The 27,220-nt window shown below is 54.4% G+C and overlaps 1 protein-coding gene and 1 long non-coding RNA gene across 12 annotated transcripts in view; one reads left to right on the top strand and one right to left on the bottom strand.

The window, feature by feature from the left end:
* TSPAN9 (tetraspanin 9) overlaps positions 1-27,220 on the top strand; it is a 196,691-nt gene that overhangs the window by 108,165 nt on the left and 61,306 nt on the right. For 10 of the 11 annotated variants that reach the window (XM_078075509.1, XM_078075510.1, XM_078075505.1 and 7 more), the window contains one exon: positions 4,433-4,512. In XM_078075509.1, coding sequence (XP_077931635.1) covers positions 4,433-4,512 — 80 coding nt within the window. Of the gene's footprint in view, positions 1-3,566; positions 4,513-27,220 lie in introns of those variants that run through there. The other variant, XM_036082088.2, reaches the window with a different exon arrangement.
* LOC144382337 (uncharacterized) overlaps positions 1-27,220 on the bottom strand; it is a 1,106,857-nt gene that overhangs the window by 39,321 nt on the left and 1,040,316 nt on the right. The gene's annotated exons all lie outside the window — the stretch shown is intronic.

A 27,220-nucleotide genomic window follows, 5' to 3' on the forward strand; every position in this document is an offset into this window, starting at 1 on the left:
GCCGAACATGGAAATATTCAGTGCAGGTCAGGAAGGGGATCTGTGTGGGCCCATCAGCTCTGATTGTGTGTGGGTGAGTGAGAGACCAAAGCTGAGCTCTGGCTCACACTGCAGGCCTGAGAAACTCAGGAAGAGGCAGAGAGAGCTTGGCATTTACTCTGAGCCCACATCTCCCCAATTGCCAGTCAGCGGAGACTTTGCATGTTGATTTCACGTATTCACTTCTCTTTCTTCCCTCTGGGAATTCTGTACTTGCTTCACTTTTTTTTGGTTGTTGTTTAAAAAAAAAAAAAAAGGAAAGGAAAGGCAGCTCTGCCTTGTTCACATGCTCAGAGATCCTCAAGGGCAGGCTGTGTCTTCCAGCTCCCCTGAGCATGGCGAGTGGTTGAGGATCAGGGCTGGGCAGGAGACATGGTGTCTCAGGCCACCTTTGCTCTCTGGTTGTTACTTCTGCACCCACAATCTAAGAAATTGGGGCAACCACAGCAGCTGATCATCTCACCTCTCCACGCTGCTGCCAGGTCCAGCTTCCTAGGGCACCAATGTTGTCATGTGCTTGGGAAGCTCCAGGATGCGGTCCAAACTGTTCCTGTGTCATGCAAGGCCGTGCAAAGTAGCTCACTTTGATTCCCAGGCACCTTCTCCTGCTCCAGGCAGGCCTGGTTCCTTACTGCCCACTCAGTGTACCATACCCACGCCTTCCTGGGATGCCCTCACACCGCCTCTCTCCCTGTCCACACCCACTCCAGGGGGTCCAAGGGACCCTCTCCGCTGGTCCTGTCATGGAACTGTCTATATTGCTCTGCTTTGGGCTTCTCTACGTACAGTCTTGGAGTGGGGGCAGAAGGCTTTTGTTGTTGTTGTTGTTTTTTTTGAGGTCCTTTTATCTAATGACCTCTCATCAGGACATGCAATTTCAGGTTCCCTGTTGTGCTTTTAGATTCTGCCTTTTAGACTGGAAGATTCCCAAGTTTGGGTACTAGGTTTCGAGCCCAAGAGAGTAAAGAAATGGGCTTTGAAATCGTACCATTTCCTTATCTGTAAAATGGGGATAATAACATTCCTATTCTATAGGGTTGTCATGAGGACTCAGTGAGTGTGTGAAGCTGTGTGCCTGGGATATAATGAGGACTTGCAAATCTCTGTTGCTCTTATTATCCTGATAATGACTAAGCTGGGTGCCCTGATGGAACATCATTGAACTTTGTTAATGGACTGAAGACCAGGACTTCAATGCCCTCCCAACAACGGTGACCCGGAGTGAGCAGAACTCTTACACTGGGCAACCACCTCTTCCCCTTACCTTGTCCTTCACCCTGGCCCACCAGGGCCTCCGCTGCTGAGGAAATAATTACGGCTCAAACCCACTTTTAATCAGGAATGCAGGTGGAACGATCCAGGGACAACGCAGAGGCTATTCTTACTGAACAAGGTGTGAGTTGATGAAAAAAAAAAGAGAGAGAGAGAGAAGATAGGAGGGGCCAACCTGGGAGGGCCTGTGCTGACACAGAGTCTCCATCTGAGGCTAGTGTTACCAGGCCCTTGTATTTGCTCAGGGCTTACAGTGCTCAGATGGGTCTCACATCTGCCAGCTCACTTTATTCTCACGACACCTCTCTGGGGGGAGGCTCTATTAATCCCCATTTTAAAGAGGAAGAAATAGTAGCTCAGAAAGGCAAACTACCTTGTCCTTGAATACACGGCTCAAAATTGAGCTCAGAGTGAAAAGCACGTCTCCTGACTCACAGTCCAGCTGGTAAATGATCTCTCCTGCATCAAAGAAGTAATGTTATGAGAACGAAGTGGCAGCCGGGAGCCCGTGGGAGCCGGTCGAGGCTGAAGAGGACAAAAGGTGTTAGCCATTCCAGTCAGGTGGCAGTGGGGTCGGTCGGGAGCCAGCCAGACACCTGCCCCTCATCTGTAGATAGCATCCAGAGGACCACTGTGCCCAACCGGGAGACCAAGGTGCCATGGCCATGACACTCACTAGGTTTCATTGCTGGGCTGCCCTCTAAGTGGGGAAGGGGCTTAGAATAGTAACACCATTGCAGTGTTCCCATTAAAGAAGCTGAGTGCTGGCCCCCCTTGCCTCTGAGCCAGTGAGGGTGCAGACTCAGCAGAGGGCCACCACAGCCGACCCATGATGAGGGTCTTCAAGTCCCTCTGATTGGAATGAATGTCCCTCTCCCTCTAGGCCATAGCGGTTATGTTCCTGCCCACCACCTTGGTGATTGATGTCCTTCCGTCTTCCTGACTAGATTGTGAGTGTCTGAAGGGCCGGGAGCAGCACACCTTGTATCTGTTTCCTCAAGGGTCTGGCCCCACGCTCAGCACATAGCAGGTGTGGAATACACGTCTCATGGGATCCAGGTTGGGCATAATCACACTCCCACTCCCACGGAGGGCAGGAACTCTTCTATCCAGCCATCCTTGTCTAGCGCCTCCCAGAGGCCAAGCCCGGTGTTGGGTGCTGGGATACAGAGCCTGGTAAATACAGGGGGGCCCTGCTCTCAGGGGCTCTCAGCACTCTCTTGCTGGTGGCAGAAAGCAGAGGTGGGCTCCTCACCCCCCAAGTCTTCTAGTTTTCTTTGCTTGCCAACTATGGTAGCTCCAGATCAGCTGTGCAGACTATGCACAAGTCCAGGGGACACGGGTGCAATGTTTTACAGTAGGATGAAGGGCTCCTCCTGGATGTTCCCGAGCCCCTAGCAAGGGCTTTCTTTGTCCTGTTTCCCTTGATCAGCCCTTTTTGTGCAGTCCTCACGGGGGAGGACCCAGCCTGGGTCCGAGAGCACTCCTGCGTCACCCTTGGCATAGGCAGGATTCAGAGGGGCAAGGCAGGACCCTACTTCTGCCACCTACTCTTCTCAGCCCGGCTGGGGTCCCAGCCAGCACGGCATCCCACCCGGGAACGCGAGCACGGTGGGGGTTGGGGGGCCTCGCGCAGCTGCAGGAGTCTCGCGGAGCCGCGTGTGTGCTCGAGCGTGCGCGCGCGCGCGCGGAGGGGGCGGGGAGGGCGGCGCGCGTCCCGCGGAGGCCCCAAGCGCCTTTCCCACACCTCGCGCCTCCCCTGCGGTCTCTTTTCTCTGCGTGCGGTAGCCAGATCCACGTGTGCAAAAGCGTGTGTGCGCGTGTGTAGCAGGGAGACCGTGTGCCTCGGGTCGGAGAGGCTCCGTGTGCACAGGGGGCGGCGGCCAACTCGACAGTGGCCGCGCTTCTTTCCTCCTCCTGTCCTCCCCAGCCCTTTCCTCTGGTTTCCTTGGGTCGTTGGTACCTCCAGCCATTCCCCTTCTCTCGCCGCCCCCTTTTCTCCCGTGGAAGAGACCAGCGCCTTCCGATGAAGGTTCTGGTTCACCCCCAGCTCCAGAGCCCTTGACATTTAGCGAGGGCTCGCGGCGCACTGGTATAGGCACACAGCAGAACGCTAATCCTATTAAAGATAGTGTGTCATTGGGGAGGGGGAGGCTGCCCGCCCCCCGGCAAGCCCGGTGCTCATTGGTCGAATGCAAAGCAGGGGGGCGGGGCCGAGGGCCCGGGGAGGGGGCTCCGGGCGATTTCGGAGTCGGGAGTCGGGGCTGGGATTTCGCAGGGAAAGCCCAGCGGTGGCAGCTGCGGCGGATCCCTCGGCACTGCCCGCCGCACGCCCGGGCAGCCCAGGGCCGGCGAGCAGCTCCGCAAACTCGCGGAGCGAAAGGAGGCGGAGCGCCAGCAAAGTGGTCGGGCTCCGCGCTGGGGCTGAGCAGGGAGACGTGTGCTCGGGGACCTGGATCCTGGAGCCCTTGTGCCTCGCGTGGAGCGGCCAGTGCACCCGGGAGGCGAGCTGACGCTCTGGAAAGAAAAATCAAATTGCAGCCTCCCCAAAGACGTTAAGTTACGCAGGCCAGCCAGTTCCCGGAGAGCGTTCGCGAGCGCGCGTAGAGCCGAGCCGCGCCGCGCCGCGCCGCGCGGCGCCGCACCGCAGAGCCCTCCCGGGCCAGTCGCTTGGGAGCGGGGCGCCGTCCGAGAGGCAGCGGCCCCAGAGCACGGGGTCTGGCCGGGAGTGCACCCCGGTGCAGAGAGGGGGCGTGCAGGGCTCCACCAGCCCGCCCGCAGCCCGCGCCCGACTTGGGCGCCTCCTCCGTCCCACTCCGGGAGCGATGCCCCCCGCCCCTCGCGCCCCCCGGGAACGACGCGAGCATGGAGAAGTCGAGTAGCGAGGATTCTTCGATCCACCGGAGTCCATCTTTGGACAGCAAGGACTCGGACTTTGCCAAGCCGTCCACCTCGGGCCGCCCGTTCGGCCGCGGCTTCACGGCCGGCGCCTTCTACGGCACCGCGGGCTCCCGGGGACAGAGCCGCGCCGAGGCTGGCGTCAAGACTGACAAGTACCATGCACCCAAAGGCAGCAAGTACGTGGTGTTTTACCTGGACCTGTCCTTTGTTTTTCTCCTAGAATTTAAGAAGTGCAACATGGCCCGGGGCTGCCTCTGCTGCTTGAAGTACATGATGTTCCTCTTCAATCTGATATTCTGGGTAAGTCCTTGCGTTTCTCTCTCCTTTGCCACCTCTCCTCTTCGCTGCTTACCGTAATGCTACCCTCTTCCTCCGTGGTGCTGCATTGCCCTGCTTTCTGCACAACGGTAAGTGTGGGTTTTTTTTTTTTTAATCGTTCCCCCCCCCCCATTCATCTTTCTTTCTTCTCGGTGGCTGAATGGAGGCTCCAACTTGCCAGTCTTCCAGGAGAGACTTACTCTACTCCTAGGTGGCTGGCAAAGTTTGCCGCCACCTTCTTCCCCTGTCAGAAACCCATGCTGCAAGTGCCTCCAACTGGGTAACCTGCAGAAATAGGTGTGGGGCCAGAATTTTTAACAGCTGTGACCTTGAGTCGAAGACAGGCACAAGTGTGGATGATTTTTGAGTATCTTCTTGTATTCTTCTTGAATATACAAGAAGACAGTCGGCCGCGTTTTGTGGGCATGAGGTGGAGGGGTGGGAGGGATGGTCGAGGTCACTTCCTCTCACTCCTTCAGTGAGTCCCAGGAAAAGGAGAGGAGCCCCTGTCCCAAGCTGGGAGACACGTTTGCTAGCCTGCAGATCTGCCCCTGAGTGTGGGGCTTGTGTGGGAAAGGAGAGTGTGGGAGGGATACTGCCATCGGGTGGCGGATAGCTGCTTTTGAGGGATTGCAGTAGACTGGGCAGGGAGCGGGCTGGCCATGTGCTCCCACCATGGAACACCAGCGAGCCCTCCCAGGCTCCGGGAGCCCCCAAGACTGGAAGGGACAAAGGGAGTGCCCCTATCCTCGGTGAGAGATTATTTTCTAGAGAAGGTGTCAGTGGGTGGGGCAACTTGGAATCGCTCTCTGTTCTCTGTGATTCTGAAGGCCGCGGGCACACACATGTGCATGCGTGCATAAGGAATACAAGTTAGGCAAATTTTAAAACTTTTTAAATTCATATCTCATGGCTTCTTCATCCCAGCTGCTGCCTCTGCCTTTCTTCGCCAGAGCCCCAGCGTCGTCAGCACAGATGTTTGGCTCTGCCCCAGGGCCTGTCCTCCTGCCTGCTGGAGGCTGTCAGCTGCCCAGGGTCCAGAAGGAGCCCTGGGGGCAGGAGAAAGTCATTCACAGTGAAGCTGGGTAGAAGCGGTTGTGCTTTGATGTTCAGCACTCCTGTGAAGTGACCTGCTTTAACTGACAAACTTTTTTGGGTGTGCATGTGGGGTGACTTTTCCCACAGAAGGGAAGAGCTCAGGGCTGGGTGGGAAGAAGACGGGATCTAGTCTTGGTTCTGTGTTAGCTTCTCTTGTGACCTTGGGCAAATCGCTTTATCCCTTAAGCACTGGGTTTCCTTTCTAGTCTGGGGGAGGGGAGGCTATTGTGATGGCCTCCCTCATGTCTGACCTCATTAGTTATGGGACATCCTGCATCTTTTCCTTCCCTCTGGGGAGGGAGCCCCCTTCCTGGCCTGGGGCACAGGCCGCTGCTTCTCTTTTGAGGAGCCCAGTTTGAGATTGTTTGAGTTGGATTTCCCCAGATGCCTGCCTGGTCTGGGGCCCTTCGGCCACTGCTGTTAGGATGTTATCTGTCCTGTGGTGAGGGTTTTGTGGAAACCGGGGCTGAACCATTGGAATGTCAAGAATGATTTCATGGCCGCCTTTGGGCAGGTGCTCCTGGTCCTCCGACTCATTTGCCAGCATCAGTGTCAGCCAAGTGGTGGTGTGTATTTGGTGCCTGTGATTTACATGAGTGCTGCCTACACTTTTATCGTGGAGTTTCCTTCTCTGCCCTTGTTCATAGTCTCAACCTACCTTTCTGCCTTGCTGAACTCTGCATATCTTACCACTTACTAGAAAGCCCTTGGTGGGGAAGCTCAGGGCCTTGGCCAATACCGCCCACTCAGCAGCCCTCCTCCCCACCCCCACCCCGCCCTCTGCTGGCCAGAGTAGATATAACTGCCTGTGGCTCCTTTCTCCAGCTCCGTCCCTACTTCGTTTCCATCCTCCTCACACCTGGGCACAGGGGTCCATGCCCTGCACATTGTCGGCACTCATTATAAGTTTGTGAGTGAGTGAATGGATGGCCAGAGTGGTAAATCCACATCTTCCTGCGTGGTAGGGATTCCCGAATCCCCCTTGATAGGGAAGAGAAGTTAGTTCTCAAACTTGCCTGTGATGAAGGCTCTCCTAGCAACTTAGCTGTGGGGCGACAAGGAACTCTTCTCATCTTCCCTTAAGAACTTGGCAGAGGTTAATGAGCTGATTGATGGAGTGGCTTTCTTTTTTTGGTTATAGTGAGAGAACTTGCTGTCGTTTCCTAATTAGGAGGTACCTACCACACTCTTTTACCAGGCAAGGAGTCTCTCTCTCTGAATCTTTGACTTTTCTGATTACTTAATATTTTCAGAATTCCCATGACATGCCATGAGCTGGGAGACATTGGATCTCAAAGACCCAGTTCTTTTATGCTAGTCGCTCGTGAGATGATGAAGTAAGACGTAGACCTTAGGAAAGGTGGAAAGTTAGCAGAAGAGCAATGGATGCTCGTGTGTGTAAGCGTGTCTGCCACTGTGTTCCCTGGGAGGCAGACAGGGCGTAGCAGGGGGTTAGCCGGGATTCGGGCATGGGGCAGGGCACTGCGCTTTACCGGCAGGCAGGTGCTTGGGCCCGATATGAGAGAGGGAGCAGAGGAGAGAGCCAAGTCGGAAGAGAAAGGGTGAAGGTGTTTAGGCCAAGGGCAGGTGGGCTGGTTGATGAGGCGAGGCAGGACTCCTGGGACACTCTGTTGCTTTCCAGTGCACACAGGAAGACTGGAGGGGAGTAAGAGGGTAGGGGTGAGGAGGGATGCCGGGCTGGTCAGAGCCTGAGCCCTCTGGGACCCAGAGCAATTGTTAGGACTTATATAGCCATCACTTGTTCTAGTCTCATGGCTCAGATCCCCAAAGGAGGCTTTTCTGAAGCATTAGAGTTGAACCTGAGGCCTGCAATCAATAGAGAGAGATCTTCCTATAGATCCTGGAGCCTACCTGGTAGTTCTCCAAGCCTGCCGCTGGCTGCCGCCACACCCCCCTGCCTTCACACTGCACCCCCTCCTGGGCGGGAGAATCCTGGGTCCTGGCCACTGGGTGGAGCTTTGAGGGTACTGTTATTAGTGAGGTCCTGGGTGACATCACCAGGGGCAGGAGGGAGGCGGGGCTATGCGGCCAATGCTCCTCCTCCTTACCAAGAAAAAGACAGGTGACTTATAGGCTGCTGGGCGCGCCTGCCTGTTGGGGGCCGGGGTGGCTTCCTGGTTTGCTCCTGGCACCACTGACTTCAACCAGTTGGTGCTAGCCATGTTGGCACCCAGGGCAGCATTTTCGAGGGCCTGAAAGAGATGGTGGGGCTAGGGGAGGGGGACTGAGCCCCGTCTCCTCTTCCCCTTCGTACCTCATCCTGATCCTTGGGGCCCTCATCCTGATCCTTGGGGCCCTCATCCTGATCCTTGGGGACCTCATCCTGATCCTTGGGGACCTCATCTTGATCCTTGGGGCCCTCATCCTGATCCTTGGGGCCCTCATCCTGATCCTTGGGGCCAAAGAGAAGGCTGGCTTCTTGGTAGCAGGGAGATAGGAGGCCTGACTTGGGACAGCAGTTTCTGTCCACCTGAGGGGCCTGTACACCAGTAATCAAACCCACCCCAGGGTATTCTCCCAGCAGTGGAAAGAAAGCACGGGGCAGCTCCCTCCATCAGCTCCATCCCTGAGTCCTCCTAGGGCCATCTGGTGGAATACCCTAGGGAGAGATGAAGTGAATCAGAGCCCCTCCAGGAGGGCAAAGGAGGCTCAGAGCTTTAAACCCTGAGTAGGAGAGAGAGAGAGTGTAGGGGTGGGCTTTGGGTGCTGGGGGCCTGTGTCCCCTTCTCAGCACAGCAGATCGTGATCCCAGCCCAGCTCCTCCCAACCCAAATCCAGCTCCTGTCTGATATGGAGGGGACGGGGTGGGCCTGGGGTTGCTGGCATAATTGCCACTCAGGATAATGGTTACTTTTCATGCTTGCCAGCAGAGCTGTCCCATCACTTTAAATCAGGGCTGGCAGAGCAGTGACATTCCGGCTCCATTGGAAAGTCTATTCCTTGTGGATTGCTCCCTTAATAAAGGCCAATTAGCCAAGGAGGCAGTGTTCAGCGTGCCTGCTGGAGCAGGGGAAAGGTTGGGGCAGGGCTGCCATGGGTAGGGTGCCGGGTGGACACCCTGATTAACCTCCCCTAAGTGGGGTCAGGCCTTTGCGGCTTGGCCCCCCGTAGGCCATTCACTTGCCCTCTGGGTGCCGGCAACTTGGTTAAGGCTCTCTAGCCACAACTGAGGCTTACGTTCGTTACTGGCTTGGCTGCATCGTGAGTTCCTCTGTGGGCTCCCTGGTTCCCCGCCGGCCCATGGTGCCCAGGACACGGGTGTGCATACAACCGGTTCTAGATGGCCTGGGTGTCCTACGGAGTCCGTCCTTCTGTCTGGGAAGGGAAGTGGTAAGCGGGCAGAGGGGTCTGAACGGGGTCAAAACAGGTTTGGGACGTGACCTCTCCAAGCAGGAGGCTGGCAGAGCTGGGCAACGGGAGGCATTTAGAGGCTTCCTGAAATGCTCAGGTGTGAGGCATTGGGCTGTCTCCCCAGAGCTCCCTGGCAAGTAGACCTTCCGGGTGGGTCAGGCAGGGCTCTGCTTGGGGAAAGGGGGCTGGTGCTTTGAGACCCCAGAACGTGGCTGTGAGGGAATGCCAGCTCCGTGTTCACTTCCTTTCCAAAGCATTAAAAATGAAACTTCCTTGTCTTAATATCTATTTTTAAATCATGTCAGAGCCAGCACTGGTGTCAATCAAGAGGGGGCGGGGAGGAAGAGGATAGAAAAGAGAAAGTCCCAGCTGAAACAGGGTGAGCCCTGTTACCATCTTGAGGGAAGGGCCACAGGTCTGCCCTCACTTTGACTGGCCTGCCAGGGAAGAGCCCAGAAAACACCACCGACCTCTTCTGAGGATGGGGGCCTCGCCCTCCCCCTGCCGTGCCTCTGTGTGCCTGGCTGCCCTTGGCTGAACTTGGCAGCAGGCTCTGGGGCTTGCTGGGCTGTTGGGGTCCCGATTGAGCCCGTTCACTCATGCCACAACTATTTACTGAATGCCCGCTGCGTGCGCAGGAGCCTCCAGTTGGTGAGAACAGGCGGACTGGGCCTGCAGAGGGCAGATCAGCTTTCTCGGGCCAGGAAGTCGCGGGATCGAGAGGTCATCTCGACTGTCCTCCACCAAGCATTTGAACACAGGGCTACCAAGGCAGGGGTTAGAGCCAGGCCGTCTCCCCCTCCCCAGCGTTCTAGGGAGGGACAGCAGCAGGCCTGGACCCCGCCCCTGGGTGGCCTGACTTGACTTGTCCTTCCCTGTCCCCCTCCCCCCATGCTGGCTGTCCGACTCTCCCTCTCTAGAATGTTTGTGTCCATCAGAAATAAAGGGGAGGGGAAAAAACCAGTCTGAGTTTCCTAGTTTGGAAAAAAGACTTAGTGAATTATGTGTCTTTTTGTTTCTTCTACCAAAAGGTCTGACTGGAGGCACTGTGGCTGTGTGCATTGATTGAGCACCTGCTGTAAGCCAGGCAGGCCCTTGAGCTGCTCAGAGTCCCACGGAGGAGTCAGATAAATGAACAGTTCTAGTTCTGAGCAGTAGGTGCTCAGTCGAGTTACTTGATAGAGTAGTTAATACTGCTCAGTAGACAGAAACAAAGATAACAGAGTAGAGCCAGTGACCCCTGGATTTTGAAGGATGGGTAAGAGTTTGCTGGCTAGATGAGGATGGGGTTCCAGGCACGGGACAAGGGTGGAGAGAGACAGAGACAAGTTGATCCAAAGCCCGTGCCCGGGGAGAGCTTGCAGCCCAGTGGAAGAGACAGAGCCTCCTGTGCACGTGAAATGGGCTGAACCCAGAGCACAGAGGGTGCTGTCAGTCTGGGTGGTGCCAGTTGAGAATGGCTTCCGGGGTGGTGAGTGTGGCGTGGCTTCTGAGGACGAGGTGGCCCTGCCCTGCTGTGAAGTGTGCACCCATGCTTGCGGATGCTCCTTCCTGACTTTGTCCCCAGGGCTCGGAGGAAAGGGGTATTTGATTTTTCGGGCAGTGACCACCATGACAGGTCTTGCTCCATCACTCAGCTGCAGGCTGTTGCTGTAGGTAATCCAGCTTACAGAGATGCCCCTGTCCTTCCCCCCTCCTTCCGGCCTCTCCCTTCCAGCTGCGATATGCCCGCTTATTTGGTTCCACTTAGGAAGCTTTGAAGCTGAGCTAAACCCGTCGGGCAGAGTTAAGTCTTCTGAGCCAGCTTTGTCCCTGCTCACATTTGAAAGCTAATCTGCCAGCAGAAGTGGTGGGGGGTTGGGGCAGGGACATTACAAGTGGCACGTGGTCTGGAGGGTGAGCAGATCTGCAGCTGGGGGGAGCAGGACAGGATAGAGGTAGGCTTTTGCCCCCCTACTCTTTCTCTAAGTAGTCACGGGGCTTCAGATGATACCTGAAGTATCTTTTAATGTCATGAGTCTGTGCTTCCATCTGGATGGGCTCTACCTTCTCTTCCTTTGGGCTCCAGCAAGCTTTGAAGGCTCTCGGGACCTGGAGAAGCCCTTGGAAGGGAAGGCTGCAGGGTTTCAGATCTTCTCCCTTGTGTTGGGTGGCTTAGTGCATTGGGGCCTTCAGGGAGGTCCTGTTTTAGTGGCTGTTGGGGAGGTGACTGGCCAAGAAGAACAGAGACAGGGCTTCTGCCTTCCGAGAGCTTTCTGTCTGCTCTGAGGGTTTTTCATGAGGGTGTAGACTCAGATTAACCAGATACCTTTTGTACATGAACAGAGGCCATGTCCCCCTGCCCGCTTCACCCTCCCTCCCACCTACCGAACTACTGAGTCAGAGGCCTGTGTTTTGAAGGTTGCCTTACCTCTTGGTGCCTGGATTTCTTCATCCTTGACGGTATCAACTGTCTTCCAGGGCTGCAGTGAGGCCCAGATGAGGCTGTAGATGCATTTTGTAGGTATGCCGCTTAGAAGGATGCTGGGAATGCTGGATGCACAGGGAGCCTCTCTCACGGAGTCAGACGTCCAGAGGCTTGAGCAACAGTGCTTGGCAGGGCTTTGGAGCCCTTCAAGGGGCCCCACGTGTCTCTTTAGGCTGGGGATTGTTCCGAATGTCTTCTGGTCTTAGGGATATGTGCTAGAAATGGGGATCAAAGAGGTTTAGGCAGAGCTGTTGGGACAGAGGATGGGAATGGAAGGCAGTGGGGGAGGGGTGTGGTCTCAGATCCCAGGTCCTGCAGCTGCACCTGCCACCCTGTACATTTACCTCTGGCCTTCCCAGGTGAGGCGGCCCACACCCTGCCCCTGCTTCCCTTTGTTGCTGGTGCAGTGAACCAGGCCGGGAGCAGGGTCCTCATGGGCCTTTGACCGTGGGTGCTGGAAGGGCGGGTCCCTCCCTCTGGCACACTCAGTGTTGGATTCTGCTGGGCAACTTGGCCTGTGACCCGAGCAGACTAATAGACAGGGCATGTGGGGCTCCAGGTCCAGGTCACTTTACCAACCAGAAAAACAGTCACTCAAATTTTTTTTTTAAATGTTGGAATATATCATATGTAAATTTATGTAGTTTAAAAAGTTACATAAAGAACATGTACCCACTGTGTAGCTTAAGAAATAAAACACCAGCTATACCTATGAAACCTTTGCATGCCCCTTCCTGAGCGTGCCCCCAACCTGTCCCCTAGAAAGAACCATTATTCTGAAATTTTGTATTAGGTATATTTCTTTGTAGTGTTTCCATATATGTAAGCATCCTTAAACACCACATCATTTGATTTGGCTTGGCTTGTTTTAAAACTTTTGCTAGATGGAATCATCTGGTTTTTGTTGTTGTTATTGTTTAATAGAGAGGGAGCAGCTGGGCACGTGAGCGGGGGGTGGGACAGAGAAAGAGGGAGGGGGAGAGAATCTTAGGCAGGCTCCATCTCACGACCCTGAGGTCATGACCTGAGCCGAAATCAAGAGTTGGACACCCAACCGACTGAGCCACCCAGGCGCCCCTGAACTTTTTTCAAATTCAGTGTTACGTTTATTGATTCGTTCATGTTGGTATGTGTGGCCAACAGTGACTTACTGTCACTGTTCCATAGTATTCCATTATCATTCTTCTGATGATAAGCATTTTGGATTACTTCCTTCTTTTTAAACATGCTTCTGTGAACATTCCTGTACAAGGCTCCTGGTGTATATATGCAAGGCTTTCTCTAGGACATTGCTTCTGGAAGTATCTTCTGGAAGGAGCAGCTTTTTAACTTCCAGTTCTCAGTCATGGCTCTGCAGTGCATGACCACAACTTTATACTAAGTCTTAATATCTGGTAGGGAAAATCCTCTCATCTGATGCTTTTTCAAGAATGTTTTGGCTGTTCTTGGCCTTTTATTCTCAGAAGAGATTTATGCAAACATAAATTTTGGAATCAGTTTGTCTAGTTTCATCAAAAGTCAATCAATCAATCAGTCAACCACTTTTCCCCACCCTCCGCCATGCAAGCCCTGTTGGTAGTTGGACTGGTTTTGCATTGAGTCTGTTGATCAACTTGGGGAGAATTGCTCTTTTTGTATTTCCATTCATGAATATCAATTGTATTCTGGTCATGTGTTCCTATTCATGGACATGGTATACTTTGTATATTAGGCCTTCTTTAATGTCTTTCTGTAAAGTTTCATCATGTTCTCCATGAAGGTCTTACACATCTTTTGTTACATAGAGACTTTTGATCTTCTATCCTTTGACACCACCCCACCCTCCCCTCAGAATGCAGCAGAACCCCTGTGTGCACAAGGACAGAGAATGGAGCACCAGGAGGACACCAGCAGCCCTTCTAGCCACTCCTCCTTATGATGTGGTGGGGCTGAGTAGGTGCTGGGCACTTCCCTAGGTTGCTTTGTTACCTTATCTATTCTCCACAGCACCTGATGAGGAGAGGTAGGATTATTCACATTTTGTCTCGGAGGAGTTGGAAGCTCTGGCAGGTTAGGGATTTTGCCCCAAATCAGAGCTGGAAAGTGAGAGAACTGGGATTTGAAGCCAGGTTCAGAGCCCATGTTCTTTCCATGACTGTCTCTGGGAGGTCATCCTAATCCAGCTCCTTCCTCTGCTAACTTTAGATTGTGCTTTTCTTGGATCCGTGCTTCCAATCTGGTGCGGCGCAGCCCTGTAATAACAGGATCAGAGTTACGAATATTTGGATATAACCCATGGACGATTTGTGCCTTCCCTCCACCAGTCCCAGTGCAAAACAGAAACGGGTCAGGAGGTGACCACCTAGTGATCATCAGGGCCTTTCTCCGATTGGGGGATGGTCAGTTGTGTACAGTGTAGGTTTTATGATCTATTTTTGTGCTTGTTATGAGAGAACCCCAGAATGAAGATTGTTTTCTTCACAGCTTCCCAATAGCATGACCCTGCATATTGTGCTATTGAATATTTCAGATTCTGCTTACCTCATCATGGCAGGGTTTACCATATGGCAGGGTTCTAACCATATGGTCCTGCTTTTATGTTTTGTATCTTGCCCCTCCACTCTGCTAGCATCTTCTAGGCACTTTAAATCCTTGCAGCTACCACGAGTGGCCAGTGGTATCTATGTATGGATGAGGACACTGAGGCTAGAGGCATTCATCACCCAAGGCCGAGAGCAGGAGGAGGTGAGTGTGAGGGGCCTTCGTCTTATCTGTGCCTCACTTGCTCATGATGGGTGCTCAGGAAATGTGTGTTGGTCTGTGGGCTGACTGAACTGCACAGGAATGCTAGGTAAGGGGGCTTGGGCAGGCTCATAATGGGATGCCCCTTGCAGGTGATACCCTTTGACTATGATTGGGGTTTATCTAAAGGAAAGGCTCCATGCTGTGGGGGAGCATACTGGCCCCCAACTGGAATCCCGCTTAGCCAAACAGGACCCGTGCAGCCACACATACTCACTGCCTTGGAAGGCGGCTTTATGACCAATAGCCTTATCACAGCAAGCCCTTGGAGGGTGTCCCCCTGCACAGTGATTCATCAGGGTGCTCTTTCTCACATGCGCAACATTCTCCCCGAGGACTCTGGAGAATACTGTTGCCTCCATTGCACTAGTTCCCAGAGATGCTGCAGACTCATGGGGTTTGGTGCCCTGGCCCTTGGCTGGCCATTTTGCCCTGTGATCTGGTTCTGGGTAGGCCCTTGGTGGTGGTATTACTTGGTCACTGCACGATGAGTGATGAGCACTTGGAAAATTCCATTTGTAACTCTACACCTCAGTTTCTCTTCCTTTTGGGGAGTTAGAAATTAAGTGGGATGGTCTGAAAAATGATTTCTGGTGTGAGGGAGAAGTGGAAAGAGCCTGTGAAAGGAAAAGCACGATTAGATTTGTCCTTTGGCAGAAAAGGAGACGAGGGAGCAGGGGTTTAATTGTATTTCTGCCCATGTCAGGGCCTGCAGCTGTGTGTGAGGGGAGCTGCCAGCCACTTCAGAACAGAACCCCAAAATGCAATCCTAATTGGTCATGGCAGGCTTGGTCCCGCGTGCCCAACCAGGGGCTGCATGTGCTGCGTGCTCAAGTGGGGCGGCCCTTCCCACTGCTCGTCCTCCCCCAGGATCAGGGCGGGGGGCGTCCTTTCAGACTTCTCTGGGCCTGGGACCCCATGGTGGCAGAGGAGATACGCTGCTTGCCTGTCGAAGCCAGAAGGGGTGGAGTTGGGGCAGTCGGCAGGGGTCTGTCTCAGTGTGAGGAGTCCGTGGGTGGCACGGATGGTGGGGCTGGTTCCTGAGGGGCTTTATTTCCTTTTCTTCTGCTGGTCTGGTTCTGCACTTGTGTCTTCCCCTTGGGTACCTAAGCTGTGAGTTCTCAGAGTTCCCCCGCACCCCCATACGCAGACACACAAGCACGGACGTGCAGACATATACGTATATACGTGCATATGTGTATGCACGTATGCGTATAAGCATACATACGGCGTGTATATATACATGTGTATATGTGCATGAATATATAAACATTCAGAAACATTTTCATAGTGTGAATACCTGTGTGTGCGTATTTATACAGTTGACCCTTGAACAACATGGGTTTGAACTATATGGGTCCACTGATATGCACATTTTTTACAGTATAGTACTGTAAATGTGTTTTCTTATGATGTTCTTAACATTTTCTTTTCTCTCACTTTAGTGTAAGAACACAGTATATGATTCATATAACATACAAAATATGTGTTGATCAATTGTTTATTATTGGTAAGATTTCCAGTCAATGGTAGGCTATTAGTAGTTAAGTTTTGGGGGAGTCAAAAGTTACACCCAGTTTTTTTTGTTTTTACCCTTATATGAAATATATTTCTGTTAATAACGGCATTTTGTTCTATATGGGTAATATTTCTGTGAAAGAAATTAATAACCACAGTGTGCTGTAATTAATACACTCTGGAAAGACACATGTATAAAAGATCTTCCTAAGAATTCTAGGAGCATATTTGAATATGTACAGTTATATATATGCAGATTCCTGACCCGGGGGGGCGGGCGGAATTGGTGTGGTTCGAGGGTCAATTGTGAATGAACATGTAAATTCAGTTAGAGTCCCTCCAAGTGTGTGTGACCGTTGGGTATAAGCTGGCATCCCCATTTTCAGCTTCCCGTTTCCAGATGGATTCTGGGCCTCGTAGGTTGCAAGCACCACACCCCAACCATGGCAAACTCAAGAACACAGATAGAGACCTACCTTTTTATCTCTGTCTGTGACCACAGCCCAGCAGTGTTGTTTGGCATTTGGGGGCAAACCACTCTGGTGGGCATCTGTTGTTTTCACTGGCCTGGCTTTCTTCTACCTTCTCTTGCTGTCTGCACCCCTGTGTTTCTGTCTGCTGATCTTTCAGTATCTGTGAAGAGACAAGGTTAGCTCATGGGCTAGAAAGGAAAGCTGAGCAACAGGCCACACACAGGGACAGGAACCAGGGCCGCTCTTGGTGTCCAGGTACCAGGAGCTAATGATGACCGTGGTCACGTTGACTCTGTCCGTTTTTGGCCCCTGGGGCTCACTGCTCAGGAACTGGCTTCCCTGGACAGAGGGTCTGAGGCTGTTTTTGGCCAGGGCTGAGCAGAGCACCTTGACTGATGGGACAGGGCTGTATGCACCGGGAAGGAGGGGGATTCCCCAAAGGAAAACAGGGGTGCTGACACCAAAAGAAGGGGCAAAAGCAGAAATGGTATATGTCCGCTGAAGGGTTTTGCCTCCCAAATGCCAGATGCCACTGCTGGGATTTGCTCATCCCCTGGAAGTATCCTCCCCACCTCCTGGGGAGAGAGGTCAGGAGCAGACGGGGAGGCTGAGATCCCCCCCTGCCCCTGCCGCCATCCAGCGGCTCAGGCCATTTTTGCCCGGCCACCATGCCTGCCTCTGGGGGCGAGATTTGGCAGCCTTGGTGCTCCTCTGATCTGCTCTGTGCCTGGCTGGGCCATCTGGGTATGTCTGAGTTGCTCGGGGATAGATTTTCCAGCTTCCCCAGAGCCAAGACAGTTTCGGGGCATCTCCCAGCAAGCCATGCGTCTAGATTCCAGGGTGTCGCCCCTTCCCACACCCTGTCCTGGTGACTGCTGCTGGACCTGCCGACGCTCCAGGGGGTGTGTGGTCTGGTGCTGCTGCCTTGTCAGCCCTGGCCTGGAGCTGCCTGACATTCGTCCGTCCTGAGTTTCCGAATTCCCAAAAATGGGTCCTCAGTGATCAGCCAGGAGTCCTGAGTTGTGTTCATGGTTCGCTGACCCCACGCTGCGGGCTGGAGGGGAACAAGAGCCCACCATGTCCCTGCTCTCAAGACACGCGCAGTCTCACCGGGAAGAGCCGACTGTGGCCCAAAGTGGTGCAGTGTAGCGTGCCCGGGGCGCCCACGTACGCAGCCGGCCTCTCCAAGGTTAGCGCATTTTACAGACATCCTCTGTGTCCGACCCACAGGCTCCTCATCCAGGCTGCTGAGGCAGCGGAGACCGCATTGAGTAAGTCAGGGTTCCTGTGCACGGCCTCTCACACGTAGCGGGCACTTATAAACAGCCCACGTTAGTCCATGATCTGGTGTGTTTCCCATTTGCCTTGGCTGCCCGGGAGCGTGAACAGTGGCAGCACCAAGCAGTTCGGGGGGAGGGCCAGGCGGACAGGGAAGGCTGTGTGCAAGAGGCAGGACTTGAGCTGATCCTTGACAAAAGAGTGGTATTTCTCCACGTGGGGAGGAGGAGGCACGGCCTTCCGGGTGTGCCTGAACGTGGGGAGAAGGGGAGCCAGAGGTCAGCAGGATGAGAAGCTGGCGGAGGACCTTGCAGTCAGGCTCACCGCGGCGGTGCGTCCAGACCTGATAACTGAGACAAGCATGGAGAACGAGGTGGTCCTTCGACAGGTGCACGTCAGGGTGGGTGCCTCTCGGGGACGGGAGAGGACAGCGCATACTGAGTAGCTGCCGTGCCCCAGCATGACGCTCAGTGCTCTCCTGACCGTGGAGGGCAGCGTCTGCCTGGCCCTGCCCAGCACGTGCCATCTGTCTCTGAGCAGAGCGGGCTTGATGGAGGAGGCAGGCTCTCGGGCAGTATTTGAGGGCAAAGAGGAGAGGGCCCGAGGACCCAGAGGATGGAAGATGTACAGCTGGGGAGAAGGCAGGGAAGGGGGAGAAGGCAGTCAGGTAAAGGGGTTCTGGACAAGCAGAGAGGGGATGGGGAGGATGGAGGAGGTGGCGGCAGGAAAAATGAGGTGATATTTGAAGCCAGGGAGAGGGGCTGATACAGAGGGTTTTGAACCAGATTGTGGTGGGCAAGGAATCACTTCAGTAGAGCAGTTTGCTGGCCATCGAGGACCCCTTTGATGACAGCACTTTGGGTGGTACCTGGCAGAGCGTTAGAGACTTCCGGGTGGAATCCGGTCTGCGTAGGTAGCACCCTGGGGTTTGGAGAACATGTTGAGCCTGGCCTGGGCTGGGCTGGCAGGGGGATTGAAGGAGATTACAGTGGCTGGCGGAAGGATCCGGAACCTTCTGTGCTCCATCCAGTGTGGAGCAGCCCCCAGTGTGTTCTCTCTGGGAGGTCGGGTGTGCTTTGAGGCCTGACTGTGCCCCCCCCCCACTCAAGGGAGGCTTCCCCTGCCTGTGGGCAAGAGCTCATGGGACCCAAATCAGAGTGACAGCTTGTCAGGCCGATGAGCCTGGGTTCTGGGCCAGAGCTCTGTGATGTCTGAGCCATTTAGGACACCCATCATGACCGGTGCCTGGGGCCTGGGGGCCTGGTGGGGAGGAGATTGGGGGACCATCAGGAGGGCGGGGAGAAGGAACGTTGATGCTGTCGGAAGAGCTGAGCGCACAAGGTGCTTGGTTTGTTACCATTTATGGCAGCCAAAGAGAAGGGCGCGAGGCCCCCATTCCCTCCCCTCTCTGCCGCAAGCCCCCCTTCGTCTGCCCCTTTCTCAGCCTGCCTGGTGGGAGGAGGGGAGTCTGTGTGAAAAGTGCATGGTTCATAAAAAGCCGCTCTATAGAGGGTGGCGGGTCTGAATCAGGAGCTGTAGGAGGAAGACAGACAAGATTCTCAACGTTGCTGATTTGTTTTCTCTCTTCCTTCTTGGCCAGGGCTCTTCAGAACTTGTTGGGGTTGGGGGGGCAGGGTGGGTTGAATGGCCCCTCCAGCAGCCTGAGAATTCTGCTGTGCCCAGTCATGGTTCCTGCATTTTCTCCCCATTTCTAGAAAGGCAGGAATCCCGCTTTTCATGCAAGCCATACACCAGCGAATTCTGCTTGGGATCAAGGGGGCAGAGTGGGAAAGAGCAGGGGATGGGTCACAGACACCTGAGTTCTGAGTTCCAGCTGTGTTGCTAACTGGCTGTGTGACCCTGGACAAGTCACTTCCTTTCTCTGGGCCTAAGTGTCCACATCTGGACAGTGATAGACTTGGACCAGCCCATCTCTAAGGTCCCTTCGGGCTCTGACATCCTGTGATTTTATACATTTCTTTTTCTCCCTTTGTGTTTTCAAAGAGCTGGTGATTCTTGAGATACTTTATCTTCCTTTCCTTATGGTAGCCTTGGTAGAGCGAGGGACCAGGGAGGGTTCCTTCACATCTCATAAGTGGGGAAACTGAGGCCAGCGTGAGGGAGGACCCACTGAGCAGGGTGTGTCCGTGGTGTGCTGGAACTCACCGCCTGAACCTCACAAAACTGCCCCAGATTCTGCTCCGCCCGAGGCTCATGTGCTGGCAGCTAGCAGCGGCTCTGCCCCGGGGCTGGGTGTGGGCACAGGGGCTCCCGGGTTCCAGACTGAACGTTCCCCACTGGGCTTTGACTCCTTGGACCTTGGTTTCCCTGCTCAGTGGCAGGGAGAGAAGCTCCCCTGCTCCCCATTTCCCGCTTCAGAGTCATGGCTGGGTCTGAGCAAGAGATGGCGACAGCCACAACAGCAGGCTGGTTTTGCCTGCCCGCCACCCCACCCCCGCCTGAGAGGGCTGTCACCCGCTAAACAGTTAATGAGGGGTGGGCCGCTTTATTAAGCACCCTTACCAGGGGAGAGGAGCTCAGCACCTTGTTTGACACACAGAACTGTCTCGGCTCCCTTCCTATCGTTAGAAGCCTTAATTACGATTGTTCCAATTCCGCCCTCCAGCATTCATCATTAGGAAGAGCTTTCTTTTCCCTTCCTGCGTTCCCCCAATCCCCTGAGCAGTGTCTTCGCTGTTCCCTTGCACTACAATGCCTCCCACCTCTGTCTCCCCTCTCCGCCACCTACCTCTATCTGGGGCAGTCCCAGCACCAGCCGCCTCCCTGTCCTCTGGCCCTGTCTTGCGCCCCCAGCTGCCACCCTTTGAGAAAACAAACACCCCCCTACCGAACCCCACCAAACACAAGGCTCCAAGCTGAGGAGGCTTTCCCTTCAAGGGGCCTCTTAATCGTGAGTTCAGGAACCTGCCTGCCCCTCTCCATGTGTTCATGAGGATCAGCAGGGTGGGTGTCATCAACTGGAGAGCATGCACACATTGACTGGGGGCTCGTTTTCTACTTTGGGGGCTCTTCGCCATTGCTGGCTGCACCTCCCCTTCCGGCCCCGAGCCCCTGGGTCTGTTTTTTCTCTGACTTTGTTTGAAGGACCCTTGTCTGGGGCTGGGGGTGCAGGGACAGAAAGAGCCTTGACCAGGAGTGTGGGTCCCCCTCACAGCTCTGCCATGGCCCCCCTGTGAGGATCTTGGACTTGATTTTCTCATCTGTACAATGGGGATGCACCTCAATACTTGGCTGGCCAACCTGGAGGAATTGTCAGGAGGATACATTGAGATAACGGTGTTCATGAACGTTCTCCGAAGTCTGTGAAGGGCGATGCTAGTGTAAATTGTTTTTTTTTTCCTGAGTCCCATTGTTCTCCATTTCTGTGTCTGCCATCACCTCTCTGCTTTCCTGTTTCGGAGTGTGCCGTAAAGCTGCACGGTGGTTTCTGCCCTGAGGTGTTTCTCCATCCAGGCGGCCACTGTAAGTGTGTGACTAAGTATGTGGTTTCGGCTCCTGCAGGCTGCCTGCCGAGGTACCCCACCATGGTTGGCACCCCAGCAAAGCCCACTCATGGCTGTCCAGGAAGTGTGGTGGTAGTGGGGGGGCCCTCCTTTATCTCCAGCAGCCCCCAAGTTCTGTGGTGGGTCAGTGGGGGAGAAAATGGGTTGGCTGGGTAGCAACTACACATGCCTCTCCAGATACATCTAGGACTGCTCTGTCTGGCTTGTTTAGGCTCATTCCTTCTGTCACGGGTTTACTAAGATGACCTGTATCGCAAGATCACAGAGGGCTGGTTTCATTTTCCCCGTGGCTGATGCATCTGCCCCACTGTCTACTCTACCCTCAGCTCCCCTCCAAGGAAGAATCCTATGCTGGGGGTAACCTCCAGGGAGGCCCTTCCTCCCCGGGTCCCTAGGGCTGGTCTCTGAGCTGAGCTGGTAAGTCTGGTGCTTTGATTGACAGGAGTTTGAGCAAATTTGCTTGCTTGGGTTTATCTGCCCTGTGGGGATACTCAAGCCGGGCCAATCATCCTCTGAGGGACAAAGCCAGCTGGTTTCTGCTCTAACTATGGAGATGTGCAAGTAGGTTTTGGGGGCAGGGCACTGAGCTGAGCTCTCACATTTGCCCACATCACAGTGGATGCATACTGAGGAAATGAACGGCCCCTTTCCTTCCCCCCCAGAGATGGGGGACATACCCACCCTGGACACTCAGCCTGGTGAAGGTGCATCTGTCTGGAGGCTGGGGTCTGGACAGGATGAGCTGGAGGACTTTTCCAGCTTCAGTCCTCCCCATGATCAGTATTTTATACTGTCTCTGAGGCACCTGAGGAACATTGTCTCCTCAGGGAGGTTTGCCAGAGTGTCAACAGCCTTATTTTGCTTGCAGGGAGACTGACTTGTAGAGAGAGAAGGTGTTTTTTGAGGGTCCGGGTCACACAGGGAATAAATGAAGCCTGCTTGGCTGTAGTGGAACGTACTGGAACGCAGAGTGCCTGAGTGGGCATGGAAGCCGATTTGTATTAGGTGTTGTCAAGAGGTAGCCTGGCTCCCAGGCTCTGTGGATCCTTCTCTGCTTCCCAAGAAAGTCCACTGTGGGCCGGTTTCTCCACAGAACTACAGGCATCCTGGAGAAGTGTGAACCTCCTTTGCCAAGGCCCTGACCTCCAGCCTTTAGACATAGACACCCATGGCCCCTAGCTTCAGTGGGCTCTGGGGATCTGTCTGGACATACCGCAGGCTAGGGCTACCAGAATGGGCTTCTGAATGTGGTTGGAGAAGGGCCTGGGGAAGGAGAGGGGGATGGGCCAGAGGCGGGCCGAGAGACACCTTTGGGAGGGCAACCTGTTGCCTTGCTATTTATATTTAATTAGCTGGGGTATTTTTCCTTGTCTTTCTCTGTTTGGTGTTCCCAAACTTGTCTTTGTAACTGTCTCCCTTCAGGGAGATAACTTAAGTGGAGGAGTTTTCCACGCTGCCCCTGACCCGATGCCCCCTGACATGGAATGCCAGGACTGAGGAGGCAGGGCAGACCTGGGGAGCCCTTCTGGGGAGGCAATCGTGGATCCCGGTGATGTCCACTGACTCTGTTGGGGGTTGGGCTTAGCTCTTGCCTTCTAGGTGATGGGAGAAGCGGCGGCGGGGGTGGGGGGGTGGGGGGGGTGGAAGCAACCCCACCACACCCCACACTGATTTCTCTGAAGTCTGTCTGCATCATTGAGGCAGTGGTGAGGGGCCCTGGTGTGGGTGGGTGGCCTGGTGTTTGAGAGGAGAGTGAGGGGTGAGCCTCGGCTCCAGATGCCATGCTGTTGTGCAGACACATTTCTCTCCCTCGTGCCAGGAAATTGGAAGAGGCTTTTTCCTTTGAGAGGGGAGAAGAAGATCAGAAGCCATGGAGACGGACTTCCCCCGGCTTTAGCTGTCCCTCTCTGCATCCCTGTAGCCACCCTGCACTCCTGCCCCCTCCCTTCTCCCCAGGCTCCTCTAGCTGTCTGGTTTGCAAAGTGAAAGGTGGGATGGTGGCAAGGACATTGGCTTTAGAGACAGACAGTGGGCTTGACTCTCAGCATCACTGCATCCTGGTTGCAGGAACCTGGCCAAGGTGCTTAATTAACTCTTGGAGCCTTGACCTCCTCATCTGTAAAATGGGAGAATAATAGAGCTACTTTCTAGGTTGGCTCAAGGAGTAATGGACACACCGTATGAAGAGGGTTCAGCCCATTGTATGGCAAATGGCGGATGCCTTCGGGTCAGGTGAGGTGTGCACAGGCTGCTGGCTCCTTGGCAGGGCGAGATGGGGAATACGTGTTCAGAATTAGAGGGGGGGGTGCCTGGTTTCTGTTCTCAGCCCCCACTTCCTCGGCTGGGCCCACTTTCTCTAGGCTTTGTTTTGGCTTTCTCCTCAGCAGAATGAGGCGAGTCATTGTGTCCCTCCTCCCCCTTTCCCCAGCCTCCTGCGGGGCAGAGAGAGCCGGACAGATGAGGAATGAGCTCCCAGCCCCTGAGTGCTTGGAGATCTCAGCCGGAGATGGGGGAGGAAATCGAAGGTGGGCTCTTCTATGCTTTTAGGATGCTCTCTAGGGACTCTGTGTTTAAACTAGGGTTGAAACCTCTTACTGAGCTCTCAAAAGAAGGGCCTGGAGGAGGCCCCTGGGACCTGCATTAGCCAGACCAGCCAGGGACCTGGATGGGCAGAGACGTCCCACCTGGCCTTGCTGGCGGGGCTGAGGCGTGTCTGTGGGGAGACTGGGTGTCCCACGTGGGCCGTGGCAGAGACACAGTGAAAGACAAAAGCAGAACCTGAGCAGGGAGGAGGAGAGGAAAAGGAATGGGGGGAAGAAAGGAGAAGGCACAGGGACAGCTGGTGGGGCGGGGCGGATGCCGGCAGAGCGCCTCAGGTAGCCAGCACCAGGGGCTGAGCCTGCCTGGTCCCTTCCTCTCCGCAGTGATTAAGACATCACCAGCTGCCTGTGTTCTTAGCTCCGCTGGCTCTCCGCTGCCAATAACAAATGCATCTGGCTGGAATCTGGGTCATTAAAAAAACAACCTGATATTTCTCTTCTTCCTTCACCCCCCGACAATCCGTGTCCTGGAATATAGCCAGGACCCCCAAAGGAGGGGTCCAGAGGTACAGGGAGCCAGGGTGGACGCACTGGCTGTCAGGGCCACTCAGCCAGACAGACCGCTACGCTTGCTGGCTGTCCGGGTTCTGTTGTGGTGAATGTAGGCCTTCAATGGAGAGTGATGGGCTGGGGATGGGGGTTTTACAGGTGGTTTTTTCCTTCCTGTTGGCGGGCCGGGGGGGCGGATAACATAGTGGCTGCGGTGAGGACACCAGCTCAGAGTCGCAGCCTCGGGTTTGACAGTGATCTAGTGAGATTCCTTAGCCGCTCCAGGCTCACTTTGTTTCCACCGTGAATGACGACAGTGACGCGCAACCTACCCCGGGGGTGGTTGCGTGGGGTTTTCGGGGGGTGTCCCAGCACAGCATGCAAGGAAGGATAGCTCTGGCTCAGTTTGCCATCCTGATCATGTTGCCTCTGTGGAGTAGCACCTCCGGAGGGAGCTATGTTGACTCCACCACGATGCCCTGTGTTGAGCTGGGCACCTGACCAAGACTGACCCATGGGAGAACAGACGGAGAGGTGTCCATGCCTCTCGTGCCAGGAGCAAAGGATCAGCTGGACAGGTAGCTCTCCTAAACGGAGACCTCTTTTAAGACTGTAAAGGTTTGTTTGTACATTGCGCTCTAGGTTTACGAATACAGATGCTTAGGGACAAGTAGAGGGAAGGTGGAAAGGATGATTTACATAGAGGGAATAAATCAAGGAAGTTTCTTGGGATTGGCCTGAATTCTAGTTATCTGCAGCTTCCACTTGTGGGAGCTTACCTGTGCTGGGCCCTGGTCTGAGCACCTCCCCTCTGTGGTCCCTTGTCTGGTAGATTCCAGAGGCTCCCTTGCTCCTAACCGCTATATAGGCTTCCCCCGCTATCCAAAAGTAGCGCCTTCCTATGAAACTTTTCACAGGCGGAAATGGCATAAAGCGGAGAAGCGGTTACCATTAATTTATATGGAAATACTTTCTGAGCATTCCCAGATGCAAAAAATAACCTCTCTTAGGCTTTTCTGATACCTTAGGACACATCTTGCTAACGGATGCACAAAGTAAATGGGGATAAAACACAAATGCTCACAGATAGCATTCAAAGCTCTACCGAGATGCTGAGTGTGGTTCCCTGGGGATGGAGCTCGGCGGGGTCCCTCTCCCGGCTCCCGTGTGCACTGCCTCTAGGATGGCTGGCTGCAAGACGAACCCTGAATGCTATTTTAATTTTTTTTTTTTTTTTTTGGTAAAAGCGAAAATCCTCTTTGGATTTCTTTCAGTTAGCGAAAATAGGTACTGATGTAGGTCTTGCGTAAAAGCAAAATGGCACGCTGAGGACTTTCAAAAAGCAGGGGCTACCTAAATTGCCCTTTTCTGTTCCAGGCTGGTAATAGCCCAAGGAGTGTGACTTCGGGTAAAGCCGTCAGGGTTGGCAAGGTCCTGGGGGTCAATCCAGGTGTTCTCCAGTGGGTGTGGGGTGGCTGGGTGGCACCTCGCTGGTAGACTGCAGGTCTCATGGATGGGAACCGACGTGGCAGGTGCCCCTGCCCCAGGAGCCAAGCCTCACTTCGTCCACCCCTCCAGCAGCACGCCCAGAGCTGTGTCACAGAGCAGCTCAGCACATGTTGGCTGGGGTGCCTCTCTGGAGTAGGCAGAGGTGATGCTTTTGGTGATCATGCTGAACCTGGGGCGTTTCCTGGGGAGTGGGGAGCTTGGGGGCTGTCTGCAGAATGATCTGATATTGAGGTGTTTTCCTTGGACTGGCACGAGGGCCCAAGTACAGAGACTTAGCCCTGTTGTCCTGGCCTGTGGGGGCCATTCCTGGTCTGCCTGGTGGGGCTGTCTCAATGTGAGGCCAGGGTGCCACACCAAGCCACCAGCAGAGGGGCCTCAGGTGGGAAGGGCGGGCCATTTCTGGGTTCTGCCCTTCAAAGGACAGGGCCCTGCTGGTCATAGATCTTAGATGGGGGACGCACTGGTCTTTTCCCAGGAGATTGTTTCTGACTCTGGAGCCATCCTTCACCCGGTGCTCTTTTCTGAAGATTCAAAGAGATATTTCAAGTCACCTTTTATGGCAGGAGAGCCCTGGAGACTTGGCATCAGGTCGACCTTTGGCAAGCGTACCGGCTCTTGGTGGGTGGGGGAGGGGAGAGAGAAGCCCTGGGGACATGGGGACCAGTTCACCACCCTCAACACCCAGGGCTTTCCAGGGCTCCCTTGCCTGCCGGCGGTTGGGAGGATGCCCTCTTGTTAGGACCACTTCCTAGATTTTTCACTCTATCCTTAATAGCTCTTTTCCCTTGTTTGTTGTTTCCTTGATTCATTCGTTCAAATACCTCCTGTGCCAGGAAAGACAAAAACAGGGCTGGAACACAGTCCCTACCTTTCATAGTAGATTGCCTTGACATATTGAGACATTATTTTGTATTAAAGGGAAATCTTAAAGATACCTGAGCACCTAATTGAAGCCTGTCTTTTGACATGGTACAATGTGTTGTTTAAAGACCCCTGAATGAGAGTGTACTGGAAAGAGAATGAGCAGCTGTCTTAGGTGCTCTGTTGTGAACACATTTCCTTGCAGCTGGGCGGGGTTCTCCACTGTCTTTTCCTGACAGTTCTTCCGGTAACAGTAGTGAACTTCTCCTGTGCCCAAGGCACAGCCTGGGCTCGGCTCTGCCAGGATGCAGAAGGGAGGGGCAAGGCCGTGACTGCCCTGGGAAGAGGAGGGTGTGTGAATGGGCATCCCCACTGCTTGCCTCTAGGGCCCTGGCCCCGTCCCAGGTGAGGCCCGTTTGGCTTTGGTATAACTTGTCCTTCCAGAGTCAGCAGCAACAGTGACTGGCAGGCTACAAAGCCCTACCCAGGCTGGACTATGATGGTGGCAAAGGGGTGGGTGTCAGATTCTTCCTGGGCATTTACCAGCACAAGTCTCCAAGCCCAAGGCTTTCCCCTTGCCAGGAAAATAGTCACCCCCCCCACCCCGCCCCCAGCACCCCATGGATCTGTATCTGGGAAGAGTCACAGGGGTCTTAGCTCTTGGCCACATCTCCTGGGCCTGATGCCACCAAGGTGATCTTGATCAGATCATGTGTGGGG

Source organism: Halichoerus grypus, chromosome 6, assembly GCF_964656455.1.
Source record: "Halichoerus grypus chromosome 6, mHalGry1.hap1.1, whole genome shotgun sequence".
Taxonomy (NCBI): domain Eukaryota; kingdom Metazoa; phylum Chordata; class Mammalia; order Carnivora; family Phocidae; genus Halichoerus; species Halichoerus grypus.